Here is a 12393-nt window from a genome sequence, read left to right as displayed (position 1 = left end):
GCCCCCACGGCATTACTGCAGTGCACTGACCTGCCACTCCCAGGTGCCCTTGGATTTTGTTAACATTTAAATTGCGCCCTCGAGCCCATATCCTCAACCAGCAGCCACTGACTTCAGGGCTGGTGTCAGCCCCTGGCAGTGGACCTTGACCCTCATCCTCAGCAGAACTTCATCAAAGTAACTTGGGCAAGTGTGTTTTATCACAGGAATGATTAATGTACCCAGACAGTGCACCCCAGTTTGGCTTTCAGCCTTTGTACCTTTGATCCTTTTTACCCCCACCTGTGCTCGCGCTGGTGTAGAGCCCACACTGGTTCTCGAGGGCCAAGCAGCCGTGTGTTCCTGCCACTGTCGCCGTATGTCTTGCTCCTTCCGTTTCTCTGGTGTGTGTCTGTATCAGTGTGCTTCTGTTCACTTTCTCATTTGTAGAGAACACTGAAAACCACTCTGAAACAACGGCAGCTCCTGCTCCACCTCCTCCTGCTCTTCCTAAGCCTAAACCCAAACCTAAACACAAAAAAACACCTGGGCTTCCAAAAGAGGCTGCTGCTGGGGCAAGCCCCAAGGGTGACGAAGCGCCTCCTATTAAAAAAATTACCAAGGCTCCTGGTAAGCAGGCCCCCATCCCTCCACCCAAGCCAGCAAGCCGAAACACGACCCGAGAGGCTGGTGAGTATGCCCCCTGGGGGCTTCAGTCTAGGGTGTTTGGCTCTGGGGCGGGGCTGATTGCTTCTTCTAGAAACCATGGACCTTTTGGTGTCTGGTGTCGTAGAATGTAACACCAGTGGATTTAGTTTTGACATAGACAGTACACAGGAGATTCCTTTGTTGCTGTCTCTACCGAAGGAAAGTCTGCCAGTTAATTAGTTGACCTCATTAGTTTTTGGGTGAATAGACCTCTTTCATCCCAAGTATCCACTATCTGTGTAAGAACCAGCGGAAGGATTCAGGGTGTTGTGTGTCTAATGAATGGTAGTGATCTGATACGACGTTATTTACACAGCGACTGGCCTTCTGCCTATTTGAGTTGATGGGTGGCTTTTTGGCTTGAGTTTTCCTTCCACATTACCTTAAGTTACACAGAAGAATATGACGCTTACATCTTTGACGTTTTTGCTGGATCGTAATATCTTAAATCTTTCTGCATACATAGTCATTTCACTACTGTTAAATGACGAAGATTCCTATCACTCAGGTCAGCTCCACGCCACCACCCTCTACGATGCAGTCACAGCTATTTCATCTGAGTTGAAAGTCACATACTCAGTGTCCACCCTCCACCCTGTTTTCCAGACTTCAGTGTGTTGTAAGGAACAGCATCCTGGTAGTCTGTTTATGAGTCACAAGTGCACACTGCCAGAGGTTGTCTGTGTGACCTACAGTAACTGCTTGTAACGTGTGTCCCACTTTCCTTTCAAGTCAGATATGCTTCATGCATCGTGGAGCTCCCCGCCTTATAGTGAGGTAGAATAAAGAAGCTACCATGTCTACCAGCTTTAAAAAGGACAGTAATCAAAGTCTACATCCTAAATGGCTTTTCCCATTAATATATGCATAAAAATTCTCCTGTGTTATAGCAAACCTTATTTTCCTTAAAATTAGCAGCAGCTTTCCTGCAAGTGGTTACCAGGATATGCCATCATATTGATCTTTCCCCCCCATCATTTATACCCGTCATGCTCAAGTTCAGAAAATGGTTTAGTTGAAAGTATAGTGGACCTCCAAATCCAAATAGATATTTCTCTGCCTGTGCTCCTCTCTTCAGCCTTTGACCTTGAATGTCTGAGTGTTTTCCTTTTTTCTTAAATTTTTTTAATGTTTTTATTTTTTTTCTGAGGGAGAGAGAGACAGTGTGAACAGGGGAGGGTCAGAGAGAGAAGGAGACACAGAATCCGAAACAGGCTCCAGGCTCTGAGCTAGCTGTCAGCACAGAGCCCAAGGAGGAGCTCAAACCTGCAAACTGTGAGATCATGACCTGAACCAAAGTCGGACACTTAACCGACTGAGCCACCCAGATGCCCCCTGTGTCTGAGTGTTTTCTAAAAAGCTCTGAAATGATTTGTCTCAGAACATTGTGCTCACAGTGCCTATGGGCCATTTTCTCAGGCACCAGCCTCCCTCACAGGTCAGCATCCATTCTTGTTGGTGTCTCTGCATTTCCCAGACTGCCTAGCAGACCCTGGGAGCAGTGCTTGAATTGAGGCAGGCAGTGATCCACTTCTTAAAGAAAAGTCCCGAATAAGCACCCCATGCTTGGGTATTGCACAGACTTCCCCATTTCCTCCTGCCCCATGTGATAGCAGCTCATTATTGACTCGGCTTAGACTCTCTCTTACTTCTCTCAGAAGAAAGCTGGTGATTAATGCTCGGGCAGGGGATGCTTGCATAAGAGATTTTGAGCTATTTCCAGATATTTTACTTGAAGGCTTATTTGTAGATTCATGATCTTCCTAGGAGAATACTACAGTCATGTTATTATCCATTGTATTAAAAGAGGTTCCACTGGCCCATAGTGTGAATAACAGTGTTACTTTTCTCTTAGGCCATGACAGAGAAACAGATTGCATTGAATTATACCAACAAGCCCATTGTGCAAAGAGCCTTTCATCAACAGTTGATAATACTCCTTCAGAATCCAACTAATATTCCATTTGTAACCGTTTAGAATTTTCTACATAATAACTTTGTTTTACTTGAATAATGTTGACCTTCCAGAAAAATAACTTCAAATACAACTCTTGATTTTTACTAAGATGATTTAAACTCTTGTAAAAGCTATCAGTTAAGATTCTTCTTGAGTTTCTAAATGAGTATAGACCTCCAGATAACCAGATACTGGCTTAGCACATTCACCCACTTGGTGAGTGAAGTAAGGTCATATCTCCCATATTTTTTTTCTTTCTTATTGTTACACACAGTGTAAATACAGAAGTATTTAACTGAGGAGAGATGGCTTTATTTTTTTAGTCATGGCCTTAATCCGAGGTAATTTATGCAAGGTGGTTGATTTCAGCAAAGTCTTGTCATTTTAGAAGATATGTAAAGAAGTATCTAGAAAAGTGTGACTTGGAAGTTGTACTCTAAGCATTGCAAAAATTGTCTTTTCCTTTAAGTGCAGCTAAAGTTACCTTTGCAGTTTTAAAAGAAAGAATTTTCTTTAAAAAAAAATTCACATTCATCTGAAAGGGATTTATTCAGTTTACCTAAGAAAATAATTGAACATGTTTACACATCAAATCCTTAGATCTTTGTTGGGACTTAGATAGTAGAAGTATGCTTAATACTTTTGTCTTATTAGGCAATGAAGATTGTTGGCTTCAAAGAAGTAGTGTTAGCATGCCCAGACTTGGGGTAATATGAATTATAGTTGTATATATCTAAATTAATAAAGCTCCCAAGGAATAGAGGTTTCTTTCAAGCCTGTATCTTGTCACCAAGTGAAACTCACTTTTTTTTTTTAGTATATCAGAGTTGATGACATCTTACATCTCGTTGTTTATTCTTTTATTTGTTCTTCATCTCTTGACCCTCCCAATCAACTTCAATAAAGTTATAAGCATAAAGGTAAGTTACAGTCACATCTATTGTGGATTGGCCCCATGATGCTAATGAGGAGGTATTTTCTAATAGTTCTGCGGAAGATAGTTTAACCCCTCATGAAAAAGAACATATAACATTACAATAGAAGAAGCAATTAGGAGAAATTTATAGATCGTAAAGGTCATGAAACAAAAGACTGTGTCTCCCAAAATGATACAAAGAAAAGCAGAGTTAAGCTTTGTTTTCCTGAAAATGGTTTGGTTGAAGGCAATCCTATCGAAAAGTAGGCCACTTCTAATGGTCACAGCCATCCTCTGACGAAGACCCTCCAGGAACAGAAATGGTAAGGAGATTGGATTTGTGAAAGTGTCATAAGATCCAAGAAAGACACTTCTTTCCCTTCACGTTATTCGGATGCTACCATTTAAGCATTATTTTGTAAAAAATAAATGTTTCTGCCTCTTGATATTTTGAAGGGGACTTGTCTTTCATAAGTCGCCATATGTTTTCATTCTGCCCATCTGCCCATCATCTGCCCATCACCACTGCAGATGGAGGTGTGGGCCAGCCTGGCGAGCTTCTCTCTCTGGAGCCATGGGGATAACGGGTTTGGAGTTGAGTACATTTGTTTCAGGCCCAGAAAGGAGCCAGAGGGATATACCATGGCCATTTCTGAATGTGGGCCACACCATTCCCAAGTAGACATCATGTGATGAGTCCACCCTTGTGCTATACCCAGACAGCTGCTGTCTGTCCTCTGCACACTGTAATGTCCCTTCTTTGGAGCATATAAGGACTTATTCAGGTGACTGTAGGACAAGGTGGATTTCCCTTTGGCTGGACCCAGCTAAAAACACTAGAGAGACTCCTGGTCCCCTTAGGAGAGGACTCTTGTTCCTTAGGGTTTTGCCTTCAGCATCACTGGCTCCCTCCAAGATTTGAGGTAGGGAGGGGACAGAAAATAACCATTATCATTATTAGCCTATTTCCTTTTAATCAACAAATGTTAACATTTTAAAGAGAACATCATGGTTTGACCATTGCAGCTCATTTGTTTATTTAAAAGGCTTCTTTGACTTTTAATGAAAACTCTCTCTATTTTAGCTGGTTCCTCTCATTCAAAAAAAACAACTGGGTCCAAAGCATCAGCTTCACCATCTACTTCCTCCACCTCATCTCGTCCCAAAGCTTCAAAGGAGACACTTTCTAGCAAAACAGGGACGGTGGGAATCACAAAGGGCAGGAAAAAAACCGGCAAGCAGCCAGCCTCTCGACCGTCCTCCGATGCAACCACTTCTGGCACGTCCGACCTTAAAGGAGAACCTTCAGAGACAAGGGTGGAGAGTCTCAAACCTGAGCAGACTGTCCCCGGGACCGACGAGCAGAGCACAGGCAAATCCAAGGCTGCAGTCCCTCCAGCCCCCGTGGCTCCACCGCCTCCTCCCCCCGCCCCTCCGCTCACTCTCGAGCAGCAGTGCACTGTTACCCCAGACACACCTATTGTCCTGGTCAGCAACGGAGCTGACCTGCCCGTCCCTGCCTTAGACCCAAGTCAGCTTCTCTGGACCGAAGAACCAGCCAACAGAACCACTGGCCTCTCAGGCACTGGCTTAAGTGTTAGCAGAGAAAATGCAAAATGGTGAGTCGGGGCAAAAACCCCATGTTCTGTCTGTATCATGTTTCGTTGAGTCCCGAAGGTCACTAAGCCACTCTTTTGGAAATGAAACAACCTACGTGGTGTTGTCTTATAATTTAATCGGTGATTGTTAGGTAAACACACATACCATCTAACCATTGGTTTTCCATAGCCCCGCCCCAGGAACGATTCAGGCAACTGGAGAAAATGACATCTCTCCTAATGACAGGTACCACTTCTTATCTTTGGCTTTTAAGTGTATGTAGAGCCTGCTTCATCACTGTTCAGCAGCACCTTTACTTTTCCTTGTACATTTCCCTTTTCTTTCCTAAAAGTGGTTATTTTAAGTCTTTACGACTTGTGTCCAGATTGCTCACCCATTCCTGCCTACCTTGATTACAAGCCATTTAGCCTTCTCTTTCTCTAAGAAAATAAAGACCATCAGGAAAGACCTCTCAGATTCCATCTCCTTATCCTCTAGCCTCAGAGGGATGTCCTTTCTTGCTTCCTCAATCCAGCACCCAACTCACCTGTTAACCTCCTCTCTGACACATTTCCGTACTCATCCAGACAGAATTTGTTGTTGCATCTACTCTTTTCTGGCAGCCCATTTTTCCTCCTCATGAGCAGAGCTAAACATTGTATGTTTGCCTCTGAATCCCCAGCAACCGGTACAGAATCTGGTATGCCATAGACATGACATCATCCAGCTGCCCAAGCCAGAAACCTGGGATTCATCCTAAGAGACGTCATTCCTCTTCGTTCCCTGCATCTAATCCCTCCCAGAGTCCTAAACATTTTCTACTTACAGGCCAAAAAGACACATTAGTTCTTCTGCCTCTCAGGTATGAAGAGAAGGCTGTCTGGGTATAAGAGACATCATAACCAGTTCTGTGTAGGGAAGCATTAGAGCTCTTAAGTCCAACCTTTTCTCTCCTGCTTCTAAGAATAAAACCTAAATTCACTCTCATGATAATTTTAATTTCATATTTTCTCTTTCAAAATAACCTGTCATGTTAGGGCTTAAAAAAATTAGTACATTAATTAAGTTGATTTGGATCAAGAGACTATCAGCATTAGTTATTTAATTGCTGATAATAATCACCTTCATTTATTGAATAGTTATTTAATGTCAGGCACTGTCAAGTTAGCATTAATTCACATAAGTCTTCTGAAATATCTCTGTTTAATGGATGAGAAAATGGGCTCTGAGAGAGATAAAAGAGCTTGTCCTAAATTCCCCACTCAGTAAGACGCAAAACCAGAATGCGCACTCAGAGTTGCATGTCGAATTCCATGCTCTAAGAAACTCTACGTTTCCAAAGCAGTTGCTTCTATTTCTTCTGCAACTTCAATTCTGTTTGTTTCTTGTTTTTGTTTTTATCCTTTTGAGCAGCATGGTTCAAAGGAAAGCCAAGGCAAGATAAACAATATTAAATTACAAATCATTTTATTTGTTTGACCTTTTAATAAACAATATGGGAGAGGGGTGCCTGGGTGGCTCATTCGGTTAAGCGTCTGACTTAGGCTCAGGTCATGATCTCATGGTTTGTGGGTTCGAGCCCCATGTCGGGCTCTGTGCTGACAGCTAGCTCAGAGCCTGGAGCCTGCTTCAGTATCTGTGTCTCCCTCTCTTTCTGACCCTCCCCTACTCACGCTCACTCTCTCTCAGAAATAAATAAAACATTTTAAAAATAAAAAAAAAACAATATGGGAGAAAACATTGAAATGAATGGCTGTGATGTCCTTAATACTTCCAGCACACAGCAAATTTCTTCATTTAATTATAGTGAGTGTTTTCCAGCATTGCAATGAATTGCAGCCTTCAGAATTCAAGAATCAATTTTTCAGTATATATTTTCTACTTGCCTTCTATGTGCTGGGCAGTGTACTCAGCACCAATGATAAGAAGTAAGCAAGTCGTTATACTTAAAATTCATTTTTACTAAGATAATGTCTAATGTGCACAAGAAGTACAATTGTTTAAGACAGGTCTGAATAGATTGAGTATATCGGTTTATTATTCAATAAACTAAAGAACAAGGTACAGCTTAGATAGTCTCAGGCAATGAGAGAGCCCATATGCAAAGGTAACTTGACTGTGTCCAGTCCACTTCCTCAAACATTTAGGGAAGGCCCTATATTGTGCTAATAAGCGCTGTGGTGCATGTGGGCAGCTTAATGTCAGTCTTCAGCCCAAGTATGCATAGGATTGTCAGACAGAAGAGGTGAGTATCTGTTCTCCCACTGAACCTGTGATCAGAGAGCAAGCTTAGGACAGCATTAGACATCGAGGTATTTATAATAGATTTTCTTGTCACTCCAAATAACTGGAATCCTTTCCTAGAAGAGGACATCGAGATTTTCTTCTCTGTATATTCTTCAAAGTTAAAATTTTAAATTATAATTCATTCCACAGGAATGGTTTGTTTGCTCTGGAGTTAATGAGCCTAGAATAAGTAGTCTCTCAAATTTTCTTCCAAATTTTTTCTTCCGTTTTTTTTTTCTTTCTTCTGTGTTTAAGTGGATATTTCAGTTAGAATTTCTAGCTCTTAGTCACTTGCTTTACTTAGAACTTTCCCTCAGTTATGTTTAGTCAACGAATGTGTGAAAATCCTGTCATCTCATGAAGAGGCTTCTGTTTGGAATACAAATATCAAAGCTTTAAAGAAGATAAGTGGCTATGTGTAAAAATATCTTCCTCTATTCACATATTGCAGGGTAGTAACCATGTGTTAGATTTCTATTTATTGGCAACTTCATTAGTATCATATAGGTCTGGGATAATTTAAGGCAGAAACTAATAAACCCATTTGGAGCCTATATCCAGAGGGGACTTGACTGTGTTCAGTCCATTTCCACAAACACTTTTTGAGCTCACTGTTTTGTCCAATGTGCCTAAGAAACTCTGGGGGGAAGTGAAAGCCAAATCATGAGTTGGCTGATAACAAATTTGGAGTTTAATATTTAATATTAAGTTAATTATAATCTACATAATAATATAATCTACATAACTAAGTTAATTATAATCTACATAATACATAATAGATTAATGTAACTTATAGTATCATATACATAACACTTAATACATAGATTAAGAGTCTTAAGTCTAGGTTCTAGACGGGACTTGATACCTTGTTTTGGGTAACACACCCATGGTTTTACTGGGTTCCATGAACTATAACTACTTCTCTGGCCCCTTATACAGATCGTAAGTTGTAAATGTATGCAAAAGTCTTTCAAAGCTACAAACCATTATAAAATACAAATGATGACGTTACAATGATAGATATCACAATAAATTAGTGAAGACTGACATGAGCAAATATCAAGCCTCAGGCCTGAAGTATCTTTTGTTCCTCTCTTCAGACTGTGTTATTAACTGACACATCTATTAAGTGTGCTGTGGTCCCCCACAATGACTGTTCAAATAGGGATGGCCTCCAGTGCCAGACATCCTGGTGGAGAAAAGTTTTCCCACATTTAAAATGAGATTTCACACTGTAGAAACAGTATGATGGCTCCTCAAAAAATTAAACTTAGAATTACTATGTAATCCAGCAATTCTACTACTGTGTATATAGCAAAAAAATAAAAATAAAAACAAAATTAAGTTAAATTAAAAGTAGGTACTTGAATAGATATGTGTACACTGGTGTTCATACAGCAACTGAAAGGTAGAAATAGCCCAAATGTTCACTGACTGATGAGTAGGTAAACAAAATGTGGTTCAATGGACTATTATTCAGAATAGACTTAAAAGAAAAGAAATTCTGGCATATATGAAAACGTGGATGAAAGTGAAAGATCTGCAAATTAGAGGTTAGACACAAAAAGACAGATGTTGCAAGATTTCACTTACGTAAATCACCTAAACTAGCAAAATTCATAGAGACAGAGAGTAAAATGGTGGTTGCCAGGGGCTTGGGGATGAGAATGGGGAATTAGGGTTGAATGGGACAGTTTCTGTTTGGCAAGATGGCAGAGGTTCTCAGATGGTTGGTGGAGGTGTTTATACAGCAGCGTAAGCGTACTCGGTGCCACTGAACTATACATTTTAATTTTTTATTATTTTTTGGCTTAAAACAATAGGAATTTATTATCTTATTTTATGAATATAATTTAGTGTCAAATTGGCTTCCATACAACACCCAGTGCTCATCCCAAGTGCCCTCCTCAGTGCCCATCACCCATTTTCACCTCTCCCCCACCCCCAATCACCCCCAGTTTGTTCTCTGTATTTAAGAGTCTCTTGTGGTCTGCCTCCCTCCCTCTCTGTTTGTAACTACTTTTTCCCCTTTCTTCCTCCATGGTCTTCTGTTCAGTTTCTCAAGATCCACATATGAGTGAAAACATATGACATCTGTCTTTCTCTGACTGACTTAATTTCGCTCAGCATAATACCTTCCAGTTCCATCCATATTGCTGCAAATGGCATGATTTCATTCTTTCTCATTGCCAAGTAGTATTCCATTGAATGGTTAAGTTTATGCCGTGCATATTTTACACAATAAAAAAATGAAATTTCATATTTTCCCCCTTGAAAATGAGAATTTTAGCTGTTGGAGTTTTCTAATAAATGAAAAATAGAGAGTTTCTAGAGTGCTTAGACTTATCACCACAGAGTGCAATTGTCCATACCTGAGATTCTGACAGTGTTTACCTATTTTTATTACTCATAGAACTGTTTTTTGGTTTTTTAAGTTAATGAAAACAGTAAGCACATGTTTTGCATGAAGCAGTCTTTCTGACATGTGACATTCCAAATATAAATTCTATTTATTAGAAGGCAGTTTGAGGATTTCCTGATTCTTAAAATGAAGGTTACGTTGGTTTTGATATGTTTTTGATGTAAAGCATTTTTTGTATTCTAGTCTGTGGAAATTGGCAGGCTTCGTATATTTGTAGTAACTTTAAATCAGAGACTCTTACCAAGCTTCAATAATAGAAGATTATTGCATCCATACACATCTTCTATGGAGTCCTTTCTTCGATAGAGTCCATTTAACTTCCACCTTTTCCATCTCGCGTTGCTAACGTATTCCTGTGAGAAACAGTTTTACAAATGGGGAAACTAAAGCATCTCACAGAGGATGTATGATTTTTTTGACTTGACACATTGGCTGTGATAAGAGTAGGAAAATTCGGGGCGCCTGGGTGGCTCAGTTGGTTAAGCATCTGACTTCAGCTCGGGTCATAATCTCATGGTTCATGGGTTTGAGCCCCGCGTCAGGCTCTGTGCTGACAGCTCGGATCCTGGAGCTTGCTTAGGACTCTGTGTCTCCCTCTCTCTCTGCCCCTCCCCACCTCAAGCTGTCTCTCTCTATCTCAAAAATAAACATTTTTTTAAAAAGTAGGAAAACTCATATATCGATGGAATATGTCACCACCCTTCTAGTTGCTAGACTGCAAATCAGTATGAATGAATCCCACATGTGAAGGAACTCTGGGGATTGGGATGGCAGACGAGTGAATGGTGGTCGAGGTGCACTGTGCTCAGTGCTCCAGTGAGGTTGTCTTCAGGTCACCTGAGGAGCTGGGAAGAGGGGCAAGGATCTACATGGAAGGCCAGTGAAAGATTCCTGAAGAGGCTATGGCTTTAGCTGAGACTTGGATGAGTAGGATTCACAGGTACTGAAGTACAAAGTCAGATATCCAGGAACTTCTACTCCATTGTTCTTTCTACTGAACCCCCACTGCTACAGGAAAATCAGTTTGCAAAATACAGTTTTACCATATTCATGTACTAAATGTGTCAGATGTCATCTAGTCATTCCTTTTCGTTTTACAGATGAAGAGTCTAAAACCTTGAGAATGAAGTAATAGAGTACTATTCTGCCATTTCGCTGTCCTTAAGTTGCCCGGGCCTGCTTTCTCCTTTTACCAACTTGAAAGATTCTCAGGAAACTAGAGCTCCTTCTCAGGGCATTGGTGTTGTCCCCAAAGGTGGCTCTGAGCTTCACCTGATCGCTGTGTTGTGCCTTTACAGTTTTACAACCAAAGATGAGCCGGGAAAGGCGGCACCTCATCTCCTGACTCCTGGGCTGGTGGGAGAATCTTCAGAATCCTTCAGTGCCCCGGAGGATGAAGGCCAAAGGGAATACCAGGCCAATGACTCTGACTCCGATGGGCCTGTCTTGTACACTGACGATGACGATGATGAAGAGGATGAGGACGAGGATGGCAGTGGCGAAAGTAAGACTTGTTTTCAAGAGGTGGGGAGGAAAGTGAGCGGTGGACAGAAGCAGGTGCATTTTGTAAAGAACAAGAGCCATGAGCCATCAGATATCTGGTGTTTTCTTTCCCCTCATATTCTTTTCTCTTACTAGAAATGTCTATGTCTAAGGTTTAACTTTTGATGACAGACCTTTCTAGTTAAGGATTCCACAGAGGCCAGAGGGTCTTTGTCTATGAGGAAGATACACACATTTGTATTTGCACAAGGAATCAAAGCTTTCTAATGACAGAGGCAGTTTGGATGGTCAGAGATGGCCTTTCCACCCTGAAATCTTTCTTGAATAAAAAGTATAAATTCAGGATTCACTGGATTACTTATTGGAGGTGTTTGAGACTTCCACTCAGTTTTATAATTGGGTTTAAAGAGAGGAGAAGGAGGAATGAGTCAAGAATGACAAATACCTTTTCAAAACAATCAACTCTTCCGCAATAGGATAGGATACCTTCTAGAAAGGAATGACAGTACAGTAGATTAAGCCAACCATTCATCTATAACTTCAGAAAGTAGAAGTGCTTTTTTTTTTTTTTTTTTTTTTAACTTATGAACATTATGACTTAGGAGGAATTCACTGTGGGATGGAATTTACACATTGTGGAAAGCTGTTAGTGATTGAATATCAGTTCGTCAAATTCCTTCTAATTTGTACCGAACAACAACAAAATCCTCTTCATCCACCTGTTATTAACGATCCTCAGTTGAGATATTAGGGATTCTTGCTATTTCAGGATTAAAGACACTGCTACCATTGGTAAACTGTTTCCAGCATGATTTCTAAGTGGAAGAAAGAAGAAGACAAGAGTTTACTGTACAGTACAATGTAGCTGAGTTTTTAAGACTTAAAAAAGAAAGCATTACACAATCAGTAATTTCCATGATACGCGGTCTCAGCAAAATAAACTTCAAATACCACTTTCCAAATGATGAGGTGACACTTGCGAGTTTTTTCATGGTGCCCAAACATTTTTTTCAGAACATTTTT

The 12393-nt window shown here is 40.7% G+C and overlaps 1 protein-coding gene across 1 annotated transcript in view; it reads left to right on the top strand.

Moving 5' to 3' along the window:
• The window catches only part of PHACTR2 (phosphatase and actin regulator 2), a 105544-nt gene that overhangs the window by 48060 nt on the left and 45091 nt on the right, over nt 1-12393 (top strand). The window contains exons 7-9 of the mRNA XM_077776161.1: nt 4645-5179; nt 5349-5405; nt 11166-11371. Coding sequence (XP_077632287.1) covers nt 4645-5179; nt 5349-5405; nt 11166-11371 — 798 coding nt within the window. The remainder of the gene's footprint in view (nt 1-4644; nt 5180-5348; nt 5406-11165; nt 11372-12393) is intronic.

Source organism: Crocuta crocuta, unplaced genomic scaffold (genome assembly GCF_008692635.1).
Source record: "Crocuta crocuta isolate KB4526 unplaced genomic scaffold, BGI_CrCroc_1.0 scaffold25, whole genome shotgun sequence".
Classification (NCBI taxonomy): Eukaryota; Metazoa; Chordata; class Mammalia; order Carnivora; family Hyaenidae; genus Crocuta; species Crocuta crocuta.
Note: the sequence above shows the minus strand (reverse complement) of the source record. Positions and strands in the feature narration are given on the sequence as shown.